At 40.6% G+C, this 27,206-nt stretch overlaps 2 protein-coding genes across 2 annotated transcripts in view; one reads left to right on the top strand and one right to left on the bottom strand.

Annotated features, from left to right (window-relative positions):
* The window catches only part of LOC311044505 (H-2 class II histocompatibility antigen, E-S beta chain-like), a 108,665-nt gene that overhangs the window by 44,177 nt on the left and 37,282 nt on the right, over positions 1-27,206 (bottom strand). Inside the window, exons 3-4 of the mRNA XM_084056144.1 lie at positions 7,364-7,636; positions 5,196-5,412 (exon numbers count right to left, since the gene is read on the bottom strand). Of these exons, the coding sequence (XP_083912270.1) occupies positions 5,196-5,412; positions 7,364-7,636 (490 nt within the window). The remainder of the gene's footprint in view (positions 1-5,195; positions 5,413-7,363; positions 7,637-27,206) is intronic.
* The window catches only part of LOC311043226 (mediator of RNA polymerase II transcription subunit 27-like), a gene marked incomplete at its 5' end in the record, with an annotated part of 23,747 nt that continues 19,846 nt past the window's right edge, over positions 23,306-27,206 (top strand). The window contains one exon of the mRNA XM_084054402.1: positions 23,306-23,334. Within this exon, the coding sequence (XP_083910528.1) occupies positions 23,306-23,334 (29 nt within the window). The remainder of the gene's footprint in view (positions 23,335-27,206) is intronic.

Consider the following 27,206-nt stretch of genomic DNA (forward strand, 5'->3'; position numbering starts at 1 on the left):
TGTTTAAAAGACACATCTGTGAAAAAGGCTGATGATGTCATCATTGTGCTGCTGTTATGATTATTTAAAAGGTTGATGATGTCATCATTATGCTGCTGTTATGATTATTTAAAAGCTGAATGGACAAACATGTATTGCCTCCTCTCTCCACCAGGGATGACTCTCTGCTTCTCTGAAAACACACCCAGGTGTTCTGTGAAAAGACAATAAACCAATAAGAATCAGAATGTATTAACTGTGTGAACATGCTAACACTTTAGAATAACCTTCCTTTATAATAGTAAATTCATCATTCTCAAATTATTAGTTAATGTGTTATTCATGACTTGTTACATGTTTGTTAGTGGTTAATGATTTAAAACTATGCTGTGAATAGTTAATAGATCATGAACAAGTTATTAGTAAACTAGTTAAAACATAACCTCCCAGCAGCCTCCCTGCAACTACAGTAACCATCAAAGTAGAAACAACTCAGTCCATTCAAACAACATTTGCCCAATACTTTGTCAATAGTGTATCTTAGTAGGAACGGCAGCTCAGTTGGTAGAACACTCTCCTTTGGACCACAAGGTTCTGTCTTTGATCCTGATAGTGATGGAATGATCAGTGTTTTCAATGAACTGAATCATTGTGTTCAGTTCACTGACATGTTGTGTTCAATGAACTGAATCATTGGGTTCAGTTCACTGACATGTTGTGTTCAATGAACTGAATCATTGGGTTCAGTTCACTGAAATGTTGTGTTCAATGAACTGAATCTTTGGGTTCAGTTCACTGACATGTTGTGTTCAATTAGACACAGCTACCATATACCCAATGGTTACACTGTAAAGGTCCTTACACCTGAATGAGATAAAATGTTCATTAGTTTGTCAGAAAACCACCAAAACACAAGTTGGATGACCTCTACTCGTTAATTCTGCTAGTTTAATCAAAAATGCAAATTATCTCATTAACTATGCGCAATACAAAAATGACCCAAGCAGAGATGGATTCTACGCGAAAAATCATATTAGGAACAACTGAGAGAAGTTAGATACACCCGTTAATCAAGTTGTTATAGCTTTTGCCCTGAATGTACTGAATCATTGGGTCCTGATAGTGATGGAAAGAATTGAAAATAATTAAAAAGAAAGAGGAAATGAACCTGGGTGTGTGGGAGGAGTCTAAAGATCATCATTGGTTGTCGGCACCAGAATACGACCTGATAGAAGAAGAAGAGAGACAGTTAAAACACACACACAAATACATCCTATGTACTGTATTGTGTGTATTTCTCTATAAAATGCATAAATGTACACACAACACAATAACACAATAACACAACAACACAACAACATAGGGTTCAGTCATCAGGGTCACATGTTGCATCAGAACTAATGTGAACATTTGACTCTTATTTAGGACTAAATGTAACACTGATGTATTAAAGCTAAATGTGACAACATAGAACACACTTTGACCTTTAACTAGGTCGTCTAAACTGGTCTAAACCGGTTAAGGTTCTAAACCAATATAAACCAGTTTAGGTTGTTCAAGGTTCAAGGTTCAAGGTTCAAGTTTATTAGTGTCCCCGAGGGGCAATTTGGTTTGCAGCATATAGCATCAATACAGTACAACAACATTAAAACAGACAATAAAAAAACAGTACAAAACAGAACAGTAAAACATCCTTAGCCGATACATAGAGTTCACATTAGGTCATAAAGAGCAAAGTGTAAGGTGCTATTCAGTGCAGTGTACATGGCCATTGAAAAAGAATACATACATGAGAATACATGGACAGCAAGGAGACTGCTAGGTGCCCGTATTAACTAAAGGCTATCTCCCCCTTGGCTTCTCCATGACCGAGTTCAGACTGCCGATAGAAATGGGAATAAAGGACAGTTTGTGCCTGTTTGTTGTGGCACTGGGGGTCCGCAAGCGACGGCCCGAAGGAAGGAGTTCGTACTCAGTGTTAAGTGGGTGAGCAGTATCTGAACGAATCGACTTGGCTTTTTTGAGCACTTGTCTGTTAAAGAGAAGTCCAAGGCTGTTCATGTTTGTACCAATTACCTTGGAGGCAACTTTCACAATTCTACCCAGGGAATTCTTGTCCTTGACACAAAGATTACCGTACCAACAGATAATAGAAAAGGAAATGACAGATCAACAGATAATAGAAAAGGAAATGACAGATTCTATGTAGGCACTGTAAAACAGTTTCATCAGAGTTTTGTCGATATTGAACTTAGCCAATTTTCTCAGACAGTATAGGCGTTGCTGGCCTTTTTTATACATCATGTCCGTGTTGAGGTCAAATTTCAGTTTATCATCGATTATTGTACCCAGATATTTGTAATTTTTTACAATATCTACTGTCTCTCCGTTGGCCAGGCTCTTCCGGGGAGATTGTGGTGACAGTCTAAAGTCAATGCAAAGCTCCTTAGTTTTTGAGACATTCAGCTGTAAGAAAGCATTGTCACACCATGACAGGAAATCATCGAGCACTTGCCCATGGCCATTTTCTTCATTGCCAAGCAGGCTGACAATGACCGAGTCGTCAGCGTACTTGACTATGAATGAATTATGGAAATGGCTAAGGCAGTCGTTGGTATATAGAATGTATAACAAAAGCAGATAACACACACCCCTGGGGTGATCCAGTAGAGGATGACAGAAGACTGGACAGTGTATTATTGACTCGTACACATTGTGATCGGTTGGTAAGAAAGTCGAGGATCCAGCCCACCAGACATGGGTCCAGACTGAAAGTGCTAATTAGTTTCTCGACCAGAACATGTGGCTGGATCGTGTTGAACGCTGATGAAAAGTCAACAAAAAGCAGCCTGGCATGATTTTTCTTTCCCTCTAGATGTTTGTGCACCAGATTGAGTAGAGTGGCGATTGCATCTTGGACGCCTCTGCCTTCCCTATAAGCAAACTGAAGAGGATCTAATAGGCTTTCAGTTTTTGCTACAAGTTCTCGCTTGACTAGCTTCTCAAACTGTTTCATAATAAGGGAGGTAAGGGCCACAGGTCTGAAATCATTTAGCGTTTTTGGGTTGCTGTTCTTGGCAACAGGGACAACAGTGCACTGTTTCCAAAGGAGTGGTACGATCTGTTGGCTAATGGACATATTAAATAAAAAGTAGAAAATGGGACCAAGCTGGTCGGCGCAGGTCTTTAAGAGGCGACCCCCGATGTGGTCAGGGCCTGCGCTTTTCTTAGGGTTGCATTTTTTAAAACACTTGATCACATCCTGTTCCTCGAAAAAGGAACTGGTAGGGGGGGCAGACAGTAGTCTGTTTTTGATCTCAGCGTGATTTTCACTAAAATCATAGGCATCAAATCGGCCATAAAAGTCGTTGAGGTCCTGAGCTAGTTGCTTATCACAGCTGTAGTCGGCTAATGGTTGTGGCTTTACATGTTTGTTTGTTTGTTTGTTTGTTTGTTTGTTTGTTTGTTTGTTTGTGTGTTTGCATTTCTGTGACGGTTCCACATGTCATTTGATCCTCTGTTGATCTGACCTCATTTCTTCCACTGGTAGTATAATAATTAATGAAACATGTTAATTGAACATGTTAATTAAAACATGTTAATTAAACACGCTAATAACCTCGTTTCTTCCACTGGAAGTAGATGAATCCAGACAGGAACAAGACCAGACCCAGAGCCAGACCTGATGCTCCCATGGCCACCTTGTTCTTCACTGACTCTGACATGGAGAAATCTGTCAACACAAATAATACTAAGCTGATCGATGTTTTTACTTTCAGCAAAACAAATATACCTTCAGGTACAAATAGAGAATAATCCTTTAACCCTTAAAACAGAGTGTAGTGTAACACATTACAGTAGAGTACAGTAGATTACAGTAGAGTACAGTAGATTACAGTAACTGACCCCAGTCCATCTTGATAGGCGCGGTCAGGCTGGGATGTTCCACCATGCATGTGACCTTCTCTCCTGATCTGTATCACTCACACACACACACACACACACACACACACACACACACACACACACACACACACACACACACACACACACACACACACACAAACACTACAATTAGGCACCATAGCATTAGGCCGTTATAGAAAATAAGATAAGTTTATATTGATATTTAAAATAATCATGAAGTAGAATGTGTGTCCATGTGGATCTGCTCAGAGCTGAAGCGGCCCCTCCTCCCCGCCCGGTCTGGCAGTGAGTGAGCAGCTGTTAATTAGCACTAACATTAGGACAGATTGTGAAAGTAGCCGATCTACACGCTGAAACACACCGTGATTCAACACATTGATCCATTGATCTTTGTTAATATTTTATTCTATGGAGAAAAAAACTTGGAGAAAAATAACTGACTATTTTTGTGTAGGAGCGTGAATGCCCCGCTGGGCTCTCCTCCGCTCTAGTGTTTATTGTGTATTCCACTATTCCCTCCCCAATGCAGGAAAAATAGGAAGGCAAGAGGCAGAAGAAACTTAGTAACGAGATACACATGTTTTAGCGTATTCCTGTGTGTGTATTCATGTATAACGCGCTCGCACGTTCGTCATGAGTGCACGATGACGAGCTTGCTGCGTGGTTGTGTCTGGAGTGGACTGGTGATAAACATGGTCGGGACTCGGAGGAATTGCTGTTACACTACCTAGAGGTGTGTATTTCTATGTATAGGTGTCTGTTAGGTGTGTACCTGGTTTGTGTACTCCAGGTAGGAGTGGTACTGGTAGTACCAGTAGAGGTGTGTATTTCTATGTATAGGTGTCTGTTAGGTGTGTACCTGGGTGTGTACTCCAGGTAGGAGTGGTACTGGTAGTACCAGTAGAGGTGTGTATTTCTATGTATAGTTGTCTGTTAGGTGTGTACCTGGGTGTGTACTCCAGGTAGGAGTGGTACTGGTAGTACCAGTAGAGGTGTGTATTTCTATGTGTAGGTGTCTGTTAGGTGTGTACCTGGGTGTGTACTCCAGGTAGGAGTGGTACTGGTAGTACCAGTAGAGGTGTGTATTTTTATGTGTAGGTGTCTGTTAGGTGTGTACCTGGGTGTGTACTCCAGGTAGGAGTGGTACTGGTAGTACCAGTAGAGGTGTGTATTTCTATGTATAGGTGTCTGTTAGGTGTGTACCTGGGTGTGTACTCCAGGTAGGAGTGGTACTGGTAGTACCAGTAGAGGTGTGTATTTCTATGTATAGGTGTCTGTTAGGTGTGTACCTGGGTGTGTACTCCAGGTAGGAGTGGTACTGGTAGTACCAGTCTCCATCAGACAGATCGGCATAGGAGAAACCAGAGGTCAAAGGTTCTTGACCTCTCCACCAGGTCACCAGGATCACTTTAGGATAGAAGTCGTAGCTGCTGCACCTCAGCATGTGAGTGTGTTCACCACGACGAGGGGGAGTCTCTGACTTCAGTCTCACTTTGGGCTCCACTCCTAAAAAAGATGATTATTATTATCATTACCAGTCAGAGGAACCTGTCATTATCATTAATAATTGTATATCATCCAAATGAGATCCAAATGATCCAGAAAGCTGAAAAACACTTGGTCTTCAACCAGCCAAAATGTTCACGTTTCCCGGCTCTCCCCCGTTCTCCTCTCCCTCCATTGGCCCCCAGTTGCTGCCCTCACAGAGTACTAAACACTGATGTTGGCCTACAAAGCAACCAAAGGTATGACACCCCCATATCTTCAAGCCTGATCCAACCCTACAACCCCTCCCGCTCACTCAGATCAGCTAACACAGGGAAACTGTTAGAACTAAAACACAACACTCCACACGTCCTAGACTCTTCTCCCTTCTCTAAAACACCCTGGACAACGCTCCACACGTCCTAGACTCTTCTCCCTTCTCTAAAACACCCTGGACAACGCTCCAAATGTAGGCCTCACTCACACAGTTAAAACACTTGTTTTATGGCGGCCTTATGCCTTACGTGAGGCATAAGGCCATTTCAATTCCTTTCCTATGGAAGATACATGTTTTGACAAAACTGACTTGCCTTAGGGGAGGGGGGGGGGGGGGGAGGGGGGTAAAGCCAGAGAGCGGCGAAGCAAGTCAGTTTTATCAAACCAAGTGACTTCCATAGGGAATGAATTGAAAAACACCCTGGACAACGCTCCACACGTCCTAGACTCTTCTCCCTTCTCTAAAACACCTTGGACAACGCTCCACACGTCCTTGACTCTTCTCTCTTCTCTAAAACACCTTGGACAACGCTCCACGCGTCCTTGACTCTTCTCTCTTCTCTAAAACACCCTGGACAAGTGCTTTACATGAACAAAAATAAACCAAGCAATAGCATTGCATGAAAATAGTAGAAACAAACAAAACAACACACATATTCCTGTAAAATATTACTAAAGTGATTAAAAACATACAAAACAAACTAGTAGACAATAATTAAATATAAAATCAGGGTAAATGAAGTGTATAGAGGTGTGTTTTAGCCTGCATGGTTCTTTTTAAAGTTAATTTAAAAACATTAATCCTGGTGTCTCTATTTTAGGAAGGTCATTATATGTAGGTGAAAACACTCAGAAATAGATCTATATGTTTCATTTATACTCTGTGTACGATGATGACACCACATGTTGTGAGCTTGTAGATCTGCTATTTCCACTGTGTGACAGCGTGTTAGGATACAGTATAAATCAAGAGGATCTGAAATGTTTCTCAGAATATTAACCCATTCAATCCGGGAACGCATCTGTGTCATTTAAGATTTATTTGGCTATTCAGATCTACATGAAAAAATAGCAGATCCACAAGCTCATAGCGTGGCACAGAGGGCCGCAGAGCTTGTAGATCTGTTTTTTTTTCAAAAATCGTGACAATATGTGTAACTCTTTAGATATATATATTTTTAAAGCGAACATTTGTCAAATATGTTGTTCCAGGGACCCCCAGAAGCAAAGATTTGAGTTACAAATGTTCCCTTTAGAATCTATACATTCAAGATTTGCACAAATTTTCACGGTTTAAAAAAAAATAGCAGACATACAAGCTCATAGCGCGGCACTCGGTGCCGCGCTATGAGCTTGTATGTCTGCTATTTTTTAATAGCTAAATAAATCTAAAATGACAGAGATTGACAAAGGAATGTTTTTTTGTTTTTTTTAAAGAGGAATAGGGAAATGGGGAGAGAGATGGGGGGGGGGGGGGGGTGACACGCAGTAAAGGTCGTCGGGAACGGGAGTAGAATCCGCGACACGCTGTCCGCGACACGCCGTCACGCTACGACCCAGGCCAAGGGAGGTTTTATAATCATTATCAGATCAATATTAACACCATTAATCATCTCTGAATAGAATGATTTATTATGATGTCATGTTATAGTTTATGAGGTGATGAGTGTTGAGTGCTGCTCTGAGATCAGCTCACCTCTCTTGTTCAGAACAGCAGGGTAGTAGTTCTCAATGTTGGGTTTGCAGTATGCCTCTCGTTGTGCTCTCCTCACAGCCAGTTCTGTAGGATCTTTATTGAGGCGCTCTGCGTTCTTCACACCAAACTCAGTGTATCCAACATACTGATCTACTCTACTGTCCCACCTGAGGATCTCATCACCATCGAAATTCACTGACTGTATGTACTGTATGTCCTTCAGCTCACTGGAGTTAAACACACAGCGGGAAGCCTCATAGTACACATATCCATCTGGAAATAGACAATGAAAAATGTCATTAATGTTCAGTTTTATTATCATCTGTATAATATCAACACTAGGCTAACTGCCCCCTATCGGCCAAATATGTCACTACATAATTAAAGTGTGTGTGTGTGTGTGTGTGTGTGTGTGTGTGTGTGTGTGTGTGTGTGTGTGTGTGTGTGTGTGTGTGTGTGTTCATGTATGAAAAACATACTATATAGTCTATGTTAGTGTGTGTCTCATTTATTCCCCCGCCTAGTGTACATGTGAAACTCAGAGGTCACTCATTATAAATGAAAAAGACTATTAAAGTCCACATTCTCGCTGCATAGATTTGTAAATTAAACATTAAAGCACCTAGAGCACATATTCATGTTTACTAAAGATACATATTATTTAGAAAATATGTCACCATAAAAAACATAAATGCTTAATATACATGCTTAACCCATTTAGCACAGCACTCTGTGCCGCGCTATGAGCTTGTAGATCTGCTAATTTTGAAAAATCATGAAAGTTTGCGCAAATCTTTGAATATATATAAAGCAAACATTTGTAACTCTGGGGATTCTACAAATGTCTTCTAAATCCTAACAGTTAAAAACAAAACAAAAACATATGTTGCTATAATAACAGTGGTTCTCAAACTTTTTTCATGATTTCCCCCCCCAAAAATAGCAGATCTAGCGCGGCACTCGGTGCTGCGCTATGAACTTGTAGATCTGCTATTTTTGAACAGCCAAAGAAATCTAAAATGACAGATATGTGTTCCCGGATTGAATGGGTTAAACATTTTCATGAATGTTAAATATATTCAACAGTTTTAGTTAATAACTATTGTGTTCATAGTATTCATGTACCTTTCACTGGTGGTTTCTTCAAGGCAGTGCGAATGGTGTCCAGGTTGGCTTTGCAGTGGTGCTGATCACCCACAGCTACTGCATAAGCTGCTGGAATCCAGGTGACATGATCTACAAATGGAGGCTGAGGCTCCACCACCTTCCCTTTGTTGTAGTCTGCGTACATCATCACTTCACCATCCAGTCCCATCATCTCCTCTTTATATGAGTCTTTAACTGTGTCTGAACAGCCAATGACTTTAATGTCCTCATGGAACACTGGAGATAAAACAAAGATGAAAATACATTCAACAACAAACTTCTTCATCATCTTCATCATCATCATCATCATCATCATCATCATCATCATCATCATGTTAAACAGTCATGTTTGGTTCTAAAGGTGAATATTAGAAGTATCTTCCTGTCAAACATTTTATTCAACAGATTTAAATGTTTTTATAATATTATGAAACAGATTCATAATGATTTATTTCAGGATGTGAACATAACATTATATAATATTATATAATATTATATAATGTAATATTATATTATATTATATTATATTATATTATATTATATTATATTATATTATATACAGTGGTAGAAACATTACTAAAATGTTTTACCTAAGTAAAAGTATCAATACTGCAATTTAGAAATACTCTGTTACAAGTATAAGTAAGAATTTTCTATTTACTTGAGTAAAAGTACAAACATATTGGAATCAAAATGTACTTAAAGTCTTAAAGTACCAAAAGTAGAAAGTACTATATGCAGAATATATAGTATATATAGTATCATTTCACAAGTTTTCAAATGTATACAAATCTTTTGAAAATAGCAGATCTACAAGCTCACAATGTGTTGCATCGCGACGCATTGTGAGCTTGTAGATCTGCTATTTTCTAATGGTCTAAATGTATATAGGGCTGAAGTGTATGTTTTGTAATCAAAATCTACAAAGTAATTAGTAACTAAAGTTTTCAAATAATTGTAGTGGAGTAAAAGTATAATATTTGCCTCTGAAATGTAGTGGAGTAGAAGTTAAAATACTGAACATTGGAAGTACTCCAGTAAAGTAAAAAATACCTCAAAATTGTACTTAAGTAAAGTACTTGAGTACATGTAGTTACTTTAAACCACCGATAATATAATATAATTAAAGGTTAGAATCTGTGTGTGTGTGTGTGTGTGTGTGTGTGTGTGTGTGTGTGTGTGTGTGTGTGTGTGTGTGTGTGTGTGTGTGTGTGTGTGTGTGTGTGTGTGTGTGTGTGTGTGTGTGTGTGTGTGTGTGTGCTACCGCTTACCAATGGTATTATAAATAATAACACTATGAATAAACTGTATGTATATTTGATATATCAATATAATAGTATGTTATTCACTATATAATCAACATACATAATGTTTATTTATATTAATAACAATATAGATATATATTTAATATATCAAAAGATATATAGAATGTATGTATAACAATATAAATATACTGTATGTTTTAATAATATAAATATAACAATATAAATATACATGTATTTTATATAACAAGAGTACATCTATGGATGAATATTGTATATAATAAGCGTAGATTTATATCAGTATCTTTAATATAATAACATAAATATAATGTACTTACTTCCTGGGATCGCTTTGACATGAAGTACAGAGGAGAGGATGAGGAGGGTGGCTGTAATCTTCATCATCACTGATCAGAACTGAACTGAATTTAATAGATGAGAATAAACAGATCAGAATAAACAGATCAGAATAAACATATGAGAATAAACATATGAGAATAAACATATGAGAATAAACAGATCAGAATAAACAGAAGAGAATAAACATATGAGAATAAACATATGAGAATAAACATATGAGAATAAACAGATCAGAATAAACAGAAGAGAATAAACAGAAGAGAATAAACATATGAGAATAAACATATGAGAATAAACATATGAGAATAAACAGATCAGAATAAACAGAAGAGAATAAACATATGAGAATAAACAGAAGAGACTTGAGTACATGTATTTAGTTACTTTCCACCACTGCTTGTGAACATCTATAATCATGCACTTTATATGACAACACATCCTGTACTACTTGAAAGCAATACTGCACTTTATACACAACCAGGTGAAAGTGGCTGACAGTTCTTGCCGGAACCGACACAAGCGCGCGCATGTCTGTGGCAGGTTATTTAATATGGGATTTTCAGCATTTACAGCTGCCTTTGACTTTTTCTTAACGGAACGGCGTTCCGGGACCGAATCTTTTACCGGAACGCCGTTCCGGACCGTTCCGGCCCACTTTCACCACTGTACACAACTCACTATAGTATACACATGTGACCCACCATGACACAGAGCCTGTTATTGTTAATGTTTTCATTTTTGTTTTCTCATGTCATATGAAAGCAGGAATCATAACTACACATTGACATGTTGTCATGTCATATGAAAGCAGGAATCATAACTACACATTGACATGTTGTCATATCATATGAAAGCAGGGAATCATAACTACACATTGACATGTTGTCATGTAATATGAAAGCAGGAATCATAACTACACATTGACATGTTGTCATGTCATATGAAAGGAATCATAACTACACATTGACATGTTGTCATGTCATATGAAAGCAGGAATCATAACTACACATTGACATGTTGGTTGTACAGTTTGACCCACCAGTTTAGGAGATATGGCTTATAGAGTGATGTGTAGCAGAGATACAGAGAGCTGAATAAACAGAACCTGAAAGGTTAACTTCTGTGACCTGTGACATTTTAACACCTATCCCAGAATGCATTGCTTGAAAGGTGGGGGTCTGAGAGGGCCCAGGTAGATGACTATTACAGCCACCACAATGTGATGGATAGGCGCCTGAAAAGTATGTGTGGTCACGTGTATGGCCAAGAGTAATTAGTGTGGTTGCCCAACAGGGCAACCAGACTATAGTACTCTATACTCTTTATTAGTGTGGTTGCCCAACAGGGCAACCAGACTATAGTACTCTATACTCTTTATTCTTTCTTTATAGATAAACTTTTTTCAAACCGCATCTCCTCCCACAGTTTTTATCCCCCAATGTTGTGCCATATGTCAAAATGACCGTCTAAATCGGGAATCGTGCGCGTGTATAGGGCTAAGAGATTGGTTGAATAGTTTAATTGATATTAATTTATTAGTGCCATTAAATGTCCCCATCCGCTTTAATGGAAAAGTGAAAAAACTCAAATTCAAGTATTTTTTTCTCAAAAAACGTAAGAGCTAGAGTTATCAGATTTGGAGGGATAATTCATAATATTGTCCGAAATTATTGAAAAAAATATCACACCATTCGGCCTGATGGTGGCGCTATAACAGCCCCCTTTACGTTTTGGCCCGTAACTCTTGAACCGTAGGTCCGAAAATCAAAATTTCTTTTCACCTGGATTCCTTGGGTCACGACGCATCTCCCCATATAGGCCACGCCCATTTGCGTCAGGATAGATTTTTTGATATTGATTTATTAGTGCATTAAATTTCCCCATCCACTTTAATGGGAATTGCAAAAACTCCCATTCAAGTATTTTTTTCTCGGAAACCGTAAGGGCTACAGTTACAAAACTTGGAGGGGAGGTTAATAGTTTTTTGAAAAATTATTAAGAAAATAATCACACCAGTCGGCCACATGGTGGCGCTATAACAGCCCCCTTTACCTTTTGGCCTATAACTCTTGAACCGTAGGTCGTAAAATCAAAATTTCTTTTTCCCTGGATTCCTTGGGTCACGACGCATCTTCCCATATAGGCCACGCCCATTTGCGTCAGGATAAATTTTCCGCCATTTTGAATTTTCTTCAAAACACACTTTTTGCTCCTTTTCCTTCAATTTTTTTCCAAATCTCACACAAATCGGTACACGTGATCTATGGACCCATGCGATAAACCTATCCAAGCGGAATTTTGATAGTCCGTACCGTCCGTCCGTAAATGGCTTCCAAAGTTAGCGGGAGGGGCCCGTTTGACCAAAAATGCCATAAATCACGAACAAAACGTCCGGTCAATCCCAAATTTGAATCACATGTCGAGGGTGGTATACTAAACCAATCCCCAAAAGCATTTCTACTTTGATCCATATGGGGCGCCACGAATGCTCGAAATGTAACCGTTTGATGCAAAAACATGATTTTTGGGGGATCAATCCTCTCAAAATGAAACGCAGGCGATCTCAGGAGTGACGTGACGATGTAATCGGCGCAGTCTCCGACGGTATTCCTCCCGGCGTATTACTGGAGTCCCGACCGCGTCGGCGCAACCACACTCTGCAATTTCCCCGGAATTGCGACGCGTCTAGTTAGTGTGGTTGCCCAACAGGGCAACCAGACTATAGTACTCTATACTCTTTATTAGTGTGGTTGCCCAACAGGGCAACCAGACTATACTGCCCTGCCAAGCCAAAGAGCAGTAACTACGTTTTTGGACACACCGACTTATTTGGGTTGCCCAAAGGTCAAATTAGCCTTTGTGATGTTGGGGGATAAACAATTACCTCAAGAACAGATGTACAATTAGTGTAATATCACTTATATGCCAATATCTCATTTGGCTGACCAGTTGAATCACTTTTAAACCCATTTTTCAGTGATTTTTGTTTTCGTAGTTACTGCACTCTGCCTTGGCAGGGCAGTATAGTACTCTATACTCTTTATTTCTTTATTTATAGATAAACTTTTTTTCAGACGCATCTCCTCCCACAGTTTTTATCCCCTAATGTTGTGCCATATATCAAAATGACCGTCTAAATCGGGAATCGTGCGCTTGTATAGGGCTAAGAGATTGGTTGAATAGTTTAATTGATATTAATTTATTAGTGCCATTAAATGTCCCCATCCGCTTTAATGGAAAAGTGAAAAAACTCAAATTCAAGTATTTTTTTCTCAGAAACCGTAAGAGCTAGAGTTATCAGATTTGGAGGGATAATTCATAATATTGTCCGAAATTATTGAAAAAAATATCACACCATTCGGCCTCATGGTGGCGCTATAACAGCCCCCTTTACGTTTTGGCCTGTAACTCTTGAACCGTAGGTCCGAAAATCAAAATTTCTTTTCACCTGGATTCCTTGGGTCACTACGCATCTCCCCATATAGGCCACGCCCATTTGCGTCAGGATAGATTTTTTGATATTGATTTATTTCTGCATTAAATTTCCCCATCCACTTTAATGGGAATTGCAAAAACTCCCATTCAAGTATTTTTTTCTCGGAAACCGTAAGGGCTACAGTTACAAGATTTGGAGGGGAGGTTAATAGGTTTTTGCGAAATTATTATGAAAAGAATCACACCAGTCGGCCACATGGTGGCGCTATAACAGCCCACTTTACCTTTTGGCCTATAACTCTTGAACCGTAGGTCGTAAAATCAAAATGTCTTTTTCCCTAGATTCCTTGGGTCATTACGCAGCTCCCCATATAGGCCACGCCCATTTGCGTCAGGATAGATTTTCCGCCATTTTGAATTTTCTTCAAAACACACTTTTTGTTCCTTTTCCTACAATTTTTTCCCAAATCTCACACAAATCGGTACACGTGATCTATGGACCCCTGCGATAAACCTGTCCAAACGACATTATGATAGTCCGACCGGCGTCGGCGCAACCACACTTTGCAATTTCCCCGGAATTGCGACGCGTCTAGTTAGTGTGGTTGCCCAACAGGGCAACCAGACTATAGTACTCTATACTCTTTATTTCTTTATTTATTTATAGATAAACTTTTTTTCAGACGCATCTCCTCCCACAGTTTTTATCCCCCAATGTTGTGCCATATATCAAAATGACCGTCTAAATCGGGAATCGTGCGCTTGTATAGGGCTAAGAGATTGGTTGAATAGTTTAATTGATATTAATTTATTAGTGCCATTAAATGTCCCCATCCACTTTAATGGAAAAGTGAAAAAATTCACATTCAAGTATTTTTTTCTTAGAAACCGTAAGAGCTAGAGTTATCAGATTTGGAGGGATAATTCATAATATTGTCCGAAATTATTGAAAAAAATATCACACCATTCGGCCTCATGGTGGCGCTATAACAGCCCCCTTTACGTTTTGGCCTGTAACTCTTGAACCGTAAGTCCGAAAATCAAAATTTCTTTTCACCTGGATTCCTTGGGTCACTACGCATCTCCCCATATAGGCCACGCCCATTTGCGTCAGGATAGATTTTTTGATATTGATTTATTTCTGCATTAAATTTCCCCATCCACTTTAATGGGAATTGCAAAAACTCCCATTCAAGTATTTTTTTCTCGGAAACCGTAAGGGCTACAGTTACAAGATTTGGAGGGGAGGTTAATAGTTTTTTGCGAAATTATTATGAAAATAATCACACCAGTCGGCCACATGGTGGCGCTATAACAGCCCACTTTACCTTTTGGCCTATAACTCTTGAACCGTAGGTCGTAAAATCAAAATTTCTTTTTCCCTGGATTCCTTGGGTCATTACGCATCTCCCAATATAGGACACGCCCATTTGCGTCAGGATAGATTTTCCGCCATTTTGAATTTTCTTCAAAACACACTTTTTGCTCCTTTTCCTACAATTTTTTTCCAAATCTCACACAAATCGGTACACATGATCTCTGAGCCCATGCGGTAAACATATCCAAACGGCATTTTCATAGACCTTACCGTTCGTCCGTAAATGGCTTCCAAAGTTAGCGGGAGGGGTCCGTTTTACCAAAAATGCCAGAAATCACGAACGAAACGTCCGGTCAATCCCAAATTCAAATCACATGTCGAGGGTGGTTTACTCAACAAATTCCCAAAAGCATTTCCACTTTGACCCATAGGGGGCGCCACAAATGCGCAAAATGTAACCGTTTGATGCAAAAACATTATTTCGGGGTGGATCGATCCTTTCAAAATGAAACGCAAGCGATCTCATGAGAGACGTGACAATGTAATTGGCGCAGCCTCCGACGTTATTCCTCCCGGCCTATTCCTCGAGTCCCGGCGGCCGCGACCCGCGACCGGCGTCGGCGCAACCACACTCTGCAATTTCCCCGGAATTGCGACGCGTCTAGTTTCTTTATTTATTTATAGATAAACTTTTTTTCAGACGCATCTCCTCCCACAGTTTTTATCCCCCAATGTTGTGCCATATATCAAAATGACCGTCTAAATCGGGAATCGTGCGCTTGTATAGGGCTAAGAGATTGGTTGAATAGTTTAATTGATATTAATTTATTAGTGCCATTAAATGTCCCCATCCACTTTAATGGAAAAGTGAAAAAACTCAAATTCAAGTATTTTTTTCTCAGAAACCGTAAGAGCTAGAGTTATCAGATTTGGAGGGATAATTCATAATATTGTCCGAAATTATTGAAAAAAATATCACACCATTCGGCCTCATGGTGGCGCTATAACAGCCCCCTTTACGTTTTGGCCTGTAACTCTTGAACCGTAGGTCCGAAAATCAAAATTTCTTTTCACCTGGATTCCTTGGGTCACTACGCATCTCCCCATATAGGCCACGCCCATTTGCGTCAGGATAGATTTTTTGATATTGATTTATTTCTGCATTAAATTTCCCCATCCACTTTAATGGGAATTGCAAAAACTCCCATTCAAGTATTTTTTTCTCGGAAACCGTAAGGGCTACAGTTACAAGATTTGGAGGGGAGGTTAATAGTTTTTTGCGAAATTATTATGAAAATAATCACACCAGTCGGCCACATGGTGGCGCTATAACAGCCCACTTTACCTTTTGGCCTATAACTCTTGAACCGTAGCTCGTAAAATCAAAATTTCTTTTTCCCTGGATTCCTTGGGTCATTATGCATCTCCCCATATAGGCCACGCCCATTTGCGTCAGGATAGATTTTCCGCCATTTTGAATTTTCTTCAAAACACACTTTTTGCTCCTTTTCCTACAATTTTTTTCCAAATCTCACACAAATCGGTACACATGATCTCTGAGCCCATGCGGTAAACATATCCAAACGGCATTTTCATAGACCTTACCGTTCGTCCGTAAATGGCTTCCAAAGTTAGCGGGAGGGGCCCGTTTTACCAAAAATGCCAGAAATCACGAACGAAACGTCCGGTCAATCCCAAATTCAAATCACATGTCGAGGGTGGTTTACTCAACAAATTCCCAAAAGCATTTCCACTTTGACCCATAGGGGGCGCCACAAATGCGCAAAATGTAACCGTTTGATGCAAAAACATTATTTCGGGGTGGATCGATCCTTTCAAAATGAAACGCAAGCGATCTCATGAGAGACGTGACAATGTAATTGGCGCAGCCTCCGACGTTATTCCTCCCGGCCTATTCCTCGAGTCCCGGCGGCCGCGACCCGCGACCGGCGTCGGCGCAACCACACTCTGCAATTTCCCCGGAATTGCGACGCGTCTAGTTAGTGTGGTTGCCCAACAGGGCAACCAGACTATAGTACTCTATACTCTTTATTTCTTTATTTATTTATAGATAAACTTTTTTTCAGACGCATCTCCTCCCACAGTTTGTATCCCCTAATGTTGTGCCATATATCAAAATGACCGTCTAAATCGGGAATCGTGCGCTTGTATAGGGCTAAGAGATTGTTTGAATAGTTTAATTGATATTTATTTATTAGTGCATTAAATTTGCCCCATCCGCTTTAATGGAAAAGTGACAAAACTCAAATTCAAGTATTTTTTTCTCAGAAACCGTAAGAGCTAGAGTTATCAGATTTGGAGGGATAATTCATAATATTGTCCGAAATTATTGAAAAAAATATCACACCATTCGGCCTCATGGTGGCGCTATAACAGCCCCCTTTACGTTTTGGCCCGTAACTCTTGAACCGTAGGTCCGAAAATCAAAATTTCTTTTCACCTGGATTCCTTGGGTCACTACGCATCTCCCCATATAGGCCACGCCCATTTGCGTCAGGATAGATTTTTTGATATTGATTTATTTCTGCATTAAATTTCCCCATCCACTTTAATGGGAATTGCAAAAACTCCCATTCAAGTATTTTTTTCTCGGAAACCGTAAGGGCTACAGTTACAAGATTTGGAGGGGAGGTTAATAGTTTTTTGAAAAATTATTAAGAAAATAATCACACCAGTCGGCCACATGGTGGCGCTATAACAGCCCCCTTTACCTTTTGGCCTATAACTCTTGAACCGTAGGTCGTAAAATCAAAATTTCTTTTTCCCTGGATTCCTTGGGTCACGACGCATCTTCCCATATAGGCCACGCCCATTTGCGTCAGGATAGATTTTCCGCCATTTTGAATTTTCTTCAAAACACACTTTTTGCTCCTTTTCCTTCAATTTTTTTCCAAATCTCACAAAAATCGGTACACGTGATCTATGGACCCATGCGATAAAGGTATCCAAACGGCATTTTGATAGTCCTTACCGTTCGTCCGTAATTGGCTTCCAAAGTTAGCGGGAGGGGCCCGTTTTACAAAGAATGCCAAAAATCACGAACGAAACGTCCAATCGATCCCAGATTTGAATCGCATGTCGAGGGTGGTTTACTCAACAAATCCCCAAAAGCATTTCCACTTTGACCTATAGGGGGCGCCACAAATGCGCAAAATGTAACCGTTCGATGCAAAAACATGATTTTTGGGGGGATCAATCCTCTCAAAATGAAACGCAAGCCATCTCAGGAGTGACGACACAATGTAATTGGCGCAGCCTCCGACGTTATTCCTCCCGGCGTATTCCTCGAGTCCCGGCGGCCGCGACCCGCGACCCGCGTCGGCGCAACCACACTCTGCAATTTCCCCGGAATTGCGACGCGTCTAGTTAGTGTGGTTGCCCAACAGGGCAACCAGACTATAGTACTCTATACTCTTTATTTCTTTATTTATTTATAGATAAACTTTTTTTCAGACGCATCTCCTCCCACAGTTTTTATCCCCTAATGTTGTGCCATATATCAAAATGACCGTCTAAATCGGGAATCGTGCGCTTGTATAGGGCTAAGAGATTGTTTGAATAGTTTAATTGATATTGATTTATTAGTGCATTAAATTTGCCCCATCCGCTTTAATGGAAAAGTGACAAAACTCAAATTCAAGTATTTTTTTCTCAGAAACCGTAAGAGCTAGAGTTATCAGATTTGGAGGGATAATTCATAATATTGTCCGAAATTATTGAAAAAAATATCACACCATTCGGCCTCATGGTGGCGCTATAACAGCCCCCTTTACGTTTTGGCCTGTAACTCTTGAACCGTAGGTCCGAAAATCAAAATGTCTTTTCACCTGGATTCCTTGGGTCACTACGCATCTCCCCATATAGGCCACGCCCATTTGCGTCAGGATAGATTTTTTGATATTGATTTATTTGTGCATTAAATTTCCCCATCCACTTTAATGGGAATTGCAAAAACTCCCATTCAAGTATTTTTTTCTCAGAAACCGTAAGAGCTACAGTTACCACATTTGGAAGGGAGGTTCATAATTTAGTCCAAAATTATTAGAAAAATAATTACACCAATCGGCCACATGGTGGCGCTATAACAGCCCACTTTACCTTTTGGCCTATAACTCTTGAACCGTAGCTCGTAAAATCAAAATTTCTTTTCACCTGGATTCCTTGGGTCCCGACGCATCTCCCCATATAGGCCACGCCCATTTGCGTCAGGATAGATTTTCCGCCATTTTGAATTTCCTTCAAAACACACTTTTTGCTCCTTTTCCTTCAAATTTTGTCCTAATCTCACACAAATCGGTACACATGATCTATGGACCCATGCGGTAAAGATATCCAAACGGCATTTTGATTGTCCTTACCGTTCGTCCGTAAATGGCTTCCAAAGTTAGCGGGAGGGGCCCGTTTGACCAAAAATGCCATAAATCACGAACGAAACGTCCGGTCAATCCCAAATTTGAATCACATGTCGAGGGTGGTATACTAAACCAATCCCCAAAAGCTTATTTTGGGGGGATCGATCCTCTCAAAATGAAACGCAAGCGATCTCAGGAGTGACGACACAATGTAATTGGCGCAGCCTCCGACGTTATTCCTCCCGGCGTATTCCTCGAGTCCCGGCGGCCGTGACCCGCGACCGGCGTCGGCGCAACCACACTCTGCAATTTCCCCGGAATTGCGACGCGTCTAGTTTCTTTATTTATAGATAAACTTTTTTTCAGACGCATCTCCTCCCACAGTTTTTATCCCCTAATGTTGTGCCATATATCAAAATGACCGTCTAAATCGGGAATCGTGCGCTTGTATAGGGCTAAGAGATTGTTTGAATAGTTTAATTGATATTGATTTATTAGTGCATTAAATTTGCCCCATCCGCTTTAATGGAAAAGTGACAAAACTCAAATTCAAGTATTTTTTTCTCAGAAACCGTAAGAGCTAGAGTTATCAGATTTGGAGGGATAATTCATAATATTGTCCGAAATTATTGAAAAAAATATCACACCATTCGGCCTCATGGTGGCGCTATAACAGCCCCCTTTACGTTTTGGCCCGTAACTCTTGAACCGTAGGTCCGAAAATCAAAATTTCTTTTCACCTGGATTCCTTGGGTCACTACGCATCTCCCCATATAGGCCACGCCCATTTGCGTCAGGATAGATTTTTTGATATTGATTTATTTCTGCATTAAATTTCCCCATCCACTTTAATGGGAATTGCAAAAACTCCCATTCAAGTATTTTTTTCTCGGAAACCGTAAGGGCTACAGTTACAAGATTTGGAGGGGAGGTTAATAGTTTTTTGAAAAATTATTAAGAAAATAATCACACCAGTCGGCCACATGGTGGCGCTATAACAGCCCCCTTTACCTTTTGGCCTATAACTCTTGAACCGTAGGTCGTAAAATCAAAATTTCTTTTTCCCTGGATTCCTTGGGTCACGACGCATCTTCCCATATAGGCCACGCCCATTTGCGTCAGGATAGATTTTCCGCCATTTTGAATTTTCTTCAAAACACACTTTTTGCTCCTTTTCCTTCAATTTTTTTCTAAATCTCACACAAATCGGTACACGTGATCTATGGACCCATGCGATAAACCTATCCAAGCGGAATTTTGATAGTCCGTACCGTCCGTCCGTAAATGGCTTCCAAAGTTAGCGGGAGGGGCCCGTTTGACCAAAAATGCCATAAATCACGAACGAAACGTCCGGTCAATCCCAAATTTGAATCACATGTCGAGGGTGGTATACTAAACCAATCCCCAAAAGCATTTCTACTTTGATCCATAGGGGGCGCCACGAATGCTCGAAATGTAACCGTTTGATGCAAAAACCTTATTTTGGGGGGATCGATCCTCTCAAAATGAAACGCAAGCCATCTCAGGAGTGACGACACAATGTAATTGGCACAGCCTCCGACGTTATTCCTCCCAGCGTATTCCTCGAGTCCCGGCGGCCGCGACCCGCGACCGGCGTCGGCGCAACCACACTCTGCAATTTCCCCGGAATTGCGACGCGTCTAGTTTTTTACTAAAAACTAAGGGTTGGAATGGATTCAGGACCCCTGAAAACCTATAATTAGACATCCCACAAGTTCATTTTGGCCAATTTGAATTGTTCCAGGTTTTTTTCCAGGCCCTCCGGGTACCCCGACTTTGATTGGCTCCCACAAAGTATCCCAAGGGAGTTCGGGTTGGAAGAAATTGAGAGGTGTTTGTAGACACCTTTATGAACATGTTTGTGAAGAAAGCTAGTGGTAAGCATTTATTTTACAGATTGGTCAGACATTAGGCTAACTTTCCCTAACTAATTATCTAACCCAGTGCACAATACTACTAATAATAAAAATAACACATTTAGCTCCTACTAGTGTTGTTAGGTAGAGTAAACCTGACTCTAGAACTACCAGAAGGGCCCTGATCATATGGGCTTAAATGACACAACACACTGTGTGTGTGTGTGTGTGTGTGTGTGTGTGTGTGTGTGTGTGTGTGTGTGTGTGTGTGTGTGTGTGTGTGTGTGTGTGTGTGTGTGTGCGTGCGTGCGTGCGTAGGTGCGTGCGTGCGTGCGTGCGTGCGTGCCTGTGTGTGTGTGTGCGTGCGTGTGTGTGCATGTATGAATAAACTGTATGTATATTTGATATATCAATACAAACAGTACGTTATTCAGTAGCCTATATAATCAACAGACATAATGTTTATTTATATGAATAACAATATAGATAGATATTTCATTTAGCAAAAGATACATATAATGTATGTATAACAATATAAATATGTTTTAATAATATAAATATAACAATATAAATATACTCTAATATATTACAGACCAGAATAAACAGATCAGAATAAACACATGTTTACCTCAAGAGAAGTTCTGGAGTCTGAAAGAGAATGAAGGAGGACTCGTTTTATAGTTTAGAAGAATCAGCCAATCAGATTAAAGATATGATGTTGCATCACCTGTTTCCAGAAAGACGACAATGTGGATTATTGCACAGAATCATGTATATAGCTGCTGCTTATGAACCTTATGTCTCCTTATGTACATACTGTACCTTATGCACCTTATGTCTAACCCAGGGGTCATTAATATGTCCGTACACAGACAAATGTGTCCGTGGCAAATTCTTCATTTACACACCATTATAATGTTCTTATTTTAATCATAAGACCCAATTACTGAATGTCAAGTCTCTGGGTTTTCTTCAGAATATGTTTGGCTCTGATTTACTACGACACTTTATATGACACATTAGGAGTCCTACTAGTGGTTCTCAAATGTTTTATTTGCAAGGACCCCCATAACTCTGAGAGTGTACAAATGGAACCAAATGGACCCGTAAATATCTGATCACTTCAGAAGAGAAAACCCAAATAAAATGCTCTCCACTCCACTGGTCTACTCTGCACATATGTATTATTATGCAGGGTGACAAGGGGGTGTGGTCTCTGAAGACCATATTCACACGGCGGCCATTTTATTATTAAGTTAATGAATGCCACCCCGTTTCTTCAATGCAAAATGACAAAATGGCCGCCATGTGAATATGCTCTATTATTTCCAATTCCATAGTGTAAAATAATACCTGTCAGAGTTCCATAGTTTTTGTGTCCACGCCCTCCCCACCCCCCCCTCCTGACAAAGGCTAAAATCGTGTGTGTGTGTGTGTGTGTGTGTGTGTGTGTGTGTGTGTGTGTGTGTGTGTGTGTGTACGTGCGTGCGTGCGTGTGTGTGTGTGGTTGAAGCTACTGACAGCTAGGAAACTCCTTAAACTTTAATTTCACTTCCTGATTCACTCAGCAGCCAATCAGGATCACTCTTTTATTAAACCTCACCGGTTAGAGAGAGACGAGACACACACACACACACACACACACACACACACACACACACACACACACACACACACACACACACACACACACACACACACACACAGACACACAGACAGACAGACAGACAGACAGACAGACAGACAGACAGACAGTTCTTGTCACAGGATCTCTCACAGGATGTGTGTGTGTGTGTGTGTGTGTGTGTGTGTGTGTGTGTGTGTGTGTGTGTGTGTGTGTGTGTGTGTGTGTGTGTGTGTGTGTGTGTGTGTGTGTGTGAGTGAGTGAGTGAGTGAGTGAGTGAGTGAGTGAGTGAGTGAGTGAGTGGTGTGTGTGTGTGTGTGTGTGTGTGTGTGTGTGTGTGTGTGTGTGTGTGTGTGTGTGTGTGTTTGTGTGTGTGTGTGAGTGAGTGAGTGAGTGAGTGAGTGAGTGAGTGAGTGAGTGAGTGAGTGAGTAGTAAGTTTAAAATAATGAGTATTTTCTTCCACCAGGAGGCTCTCTCTCACATACGTTGCTTCATCATCATACGTCATGACGTCAGCACGTACGTTTACGCTCTGCGTCATTCAAGATGGCGGCGCCCATGGAGGTGGTTCTGATGTTTGTTTGATTGATTGATTGATGTACTTTATTTAGTAAGACATGAGAACAGTACATGGCAGTACATAACAGTACATGGAAGTACAAATTCGCAATACAAGGTCTACTAAACTGGATAGCTCAGTTAAGCACGTAGCTTGTTTAAGATGAGATCCCCATGCACACAAATCATGTTGACATATAAGAGACAGACAGATATACACACTACTATACAGAATGTCATACAATCAGTTTACAGGTTACTGGTATGAAGTATGAAGGGTGAAAAATATGTACAAAAAAGAAAGAGAGGGGGGGGGGGTAGGTTAGGTTAGGACATGGGGTAGGTTAGGACTTGGACAGGGGCCATTTTTGAATTGCAGCCTCCTGAAGGTGTATCTTTAGGGCATTTTTGAAAGTAAGTAGGGTTTTACACTCCTTTACTCCTTTTGGTAGGGCATTCCACATTTTAGATGAATAGCATGAGAAAGAGTTCATTCCCTTTGTTGTGCCAAATCTGGGTTGAACATGGTTTGTGGAGCTGCCTCTGGTGTTATGATCATGGACTTGATTAACATTTTGGAAGTATTTTGACAAATACAGGGGGATCCCAATGTTGTGGTGTATCTTAAAGACCAGGCCCATAGCAAGTTGCTGTACTCTGTCCTCAACCCTAAGCCATCCAAGCCTAGCAAAATGGGCATGGGTTAGATGGGCTTTGTAATTGAGGCCAAGAAGTAGCCTTACAAGTTTGTTTTGGGATGTTTGGAGCCTTGTTTTTAGGGCCTTGGAGGTGTTGTGATACCACGAAGTGCATGCATAATCATAATGACCTTGTATGAGGGCCCCTACAAGAATCTTCAGAGTATTCTTACTGACTTTACGAACAAGCCTCCACATCCTCCGTGTTATTTTGTGGACCTTTTTGATCGTCTTTTCAGCGTTTTTGTCACCTGAGAGGTTTGCCTCCAAGATGGAACCCAGGTAGGTAATTTCCTCCTTTCTTGTGATAACATTTTCACCCACTTTGATCGTGAAACTCTCAGCCTTTCTAAGGTTAGGGTTGGACCCAAAGAGGATGGATTCAGTTTTACCCAGGTGTAATGAGAGTTTGTTGTCGGAGAGCCAGATGCAGATCTTGTTGAGTTCAGTGCTGAGAGTTTTCTCAACCTGCAGCCTGTCCCTGTCCGAGACCAGCAGAGCCGAGTCATCTGCGAACAGGAACAGTTTGCAGTCGCAAGCTGAGGACATATCATTCACATATATCAGGAACAGTAGTGGTCCTAGTATGCTTCCTTGAGGAACACCACAAGTCACTGGGAGGGGAGGGGACTGGGTGCCGTTTACTTCCACCACTTGCTCCCTCCCTTCCAGGTAGGATCTCATCCAGTTCACCGACGTGTCATCAAAGCCTATTGCTTTGAGCTTATTGATCATAATTGGGTGATTAACGGTGTCAAAAGCCTTCTGGAGGTCCAGCATGACCATGCCGCAATATTTGCCCTTGTCGACATCTTGTTTGATAGAGTCGTTCAAATAGAGAAGGCATGTGTCAGTGGAGTGGTTTGTTCTGAAACCAGATTGGAATTCGTAAATTAGATTTTTTTCGGCAAGGTACTTATCAACCTGTTCATAGACTATTTTTTCCATGACTTTCGAGATGGAGCTAAGAATAGAAATAGGGCGGTAGTTGCCAGGGTCTAATTGGTTTCCTTTTTTGTACAGAGGGGTCACTCTTGCTTTTTTGAAGTCGTTAGGGACCCGTCCCTGTATGATGGAGAGGTTTATTATGTGGGTAATGATTGGGGCAATGGAGGCGGCTGAGTCTTTTAGAAATTTAGCGGGGATGTTGTCGGGACCTGTGGCTCTGTGTTGTTGGAGTGCACTCAATTTTTTAAACACCTCATCTGTTGACACAGGGGAGAGTTTAAAATCATCTTTGCGTACACCCTGTTTATCGTAAAATGAATCAACATACTCTCCACCATGACTCCCAGAGTGAGGGGGTAGTTTTTCAACTAACTCTGAGGCCACGGTCGTGAAGAATATGTTGAGGATTTTACTCACTTCCCGTTTGGATGAAATGAGAGTGTCATTCACCTTGAGGTTTATGTTTTTCAATTTCTTGCTGCAGCCTAGTAGGTTGTTGAATAGCTTCCAGAGCTCACGTGGTTTGTTTTGATTTTCCTCAATTTTGCCATCGAGGTAGCTTTTTTCTGCTAACAACAGCATGCCATTAACCTTGTTTCTTAGCATGTTTTTCTCTTTTTTGAGTTTCGCTACGTGGGATTCGAGACCTTTATTGAAGCTTTTGGCAAGTTTGATCCTACTTTTATGATAGTCAGAACACTTTTTGTCTCTGACTTTCATGGTAGCAAGGATATCCGAATTCATCCATGGAACCGAGCGGGTTTTGACCCTGATGGTTTTCATGGGAGCCACACTGTCCAAATTTTGAATGAATTTGGTTTTGAAACCAAGCCAAGATTCGTCTACCTGTGTGCTGTTTAGTACGTCGGACCAATCCTGTTCCTCCAGTCTGTGATCTAAGTCCTCACTCTTGTAGTTTTTGAGGTCTCTGATCGTGACTGTTTGGTGGTAACCGGTCTTAGGTTTACGTTTCTTTCTGGTGCAGAAGATCATGTTATGATCAGATATGCCACAGGTAGAAACACCACTATTGAGGATTTTGTCCTTGTCCGTTGTTAGAATGAGATCTATGATAGTTTGAGTGGAAACACACAGCCTTGTGGGCTGAGTGATCAGCTGGTGGAGTGAGTGCCGATTACAAAACCCCCTGAATGACTTAAACACTGACGCTTCCTTACGGAGCATGTCAGTGTTAAAGTCACCAAGAAGTACTGTCTCCTCATTGTCCACTTTAGCTAAACATTCATCAAGTCTATCATAGAAATCAGCCTGGTTAGGAGGTCTGTATATGGTACCGACTAGCACAGGTTTAGCATTTTCAAAAATGATCTCGACCCACACAGCTTCAATGTCTGCATCATTCAGGTCTTCGCGAAGGATGCAGACATTGTCTTTATGTACATACATGCATACGCCGCCCCCGTTTCTGTTCCTATCTTTTCTGAAAAGTTTGTAGTTTTCAATCTCAATATCAGTATCATCTATCGTATGATCAAGTTTCGTTTCAGAGAAAGTTAAAATGTCAACCTTACCATCATAAAACATCTGCTTGTCGCTTGGTGAGAGGTTTCCTTCATCAAACATCAACCCTCTGCACGCGCTGGCCGACAGGAAGAGCTTTAATGTGTTGTTTATGAACACCTCCTCCTCCTCCTCCTCCTCGCACCTCCTGCTGTTCTCCTCCTCTGGGAGTCTGGGAGTTATAATGTATCAGAGTGCAGTACACCTCCCAACCGATAGGTGCGCGTAGTTGAAAGCACTTGGCCACATGGCTACCAATCGGATTAAAATGCTTTTTATTAAACAATACGGAAGATACGGGTACTTCTGAGGGCCCGTACATAATGTTAACATCCGTGGCCATGAGGTCAGCACTTTATATTGTAAATGTGAACGTTTAGGTAGATGTACGGGTTGTAAATGGAGAAAGAGACAAAACCAGGTTGAAGTTCCTTCATGACTGTCATGATATAACTGTCATGTGTCAGAGTGATGTTATTTATGTTTATGTTATTATGTTTCAGTACTGGAGGAGTACTTTTTCCACCACCAAGCAGTGGTGATTTAGTGAGAGAAATAAGCTACTAATGTAGTTCATAGACCACATGAGACATTTAAACCTACACACTGTATACATCTGCTGCTTTCAAAACAAATGTTGAAATAAAATGTGTAATATTGTAAACATTGTAACAACACAAATGTAGTATATGGGGCTCCCTGGCACTAAACATGTTCAGATG

Source organism: Gymnoscopelus microlampas, assembly GCF_963454915.1.
Source record: "Gymnoscopelus microlampas genome assembly, chromosome: 4".
Taxonomy (NCBI): Eukaryota; Metazoa; Chordata; class Actinopteri; order Myctophiformes; family Myctophidae; genus Gymnoscopelus; species Gymnoscopelus microlampas.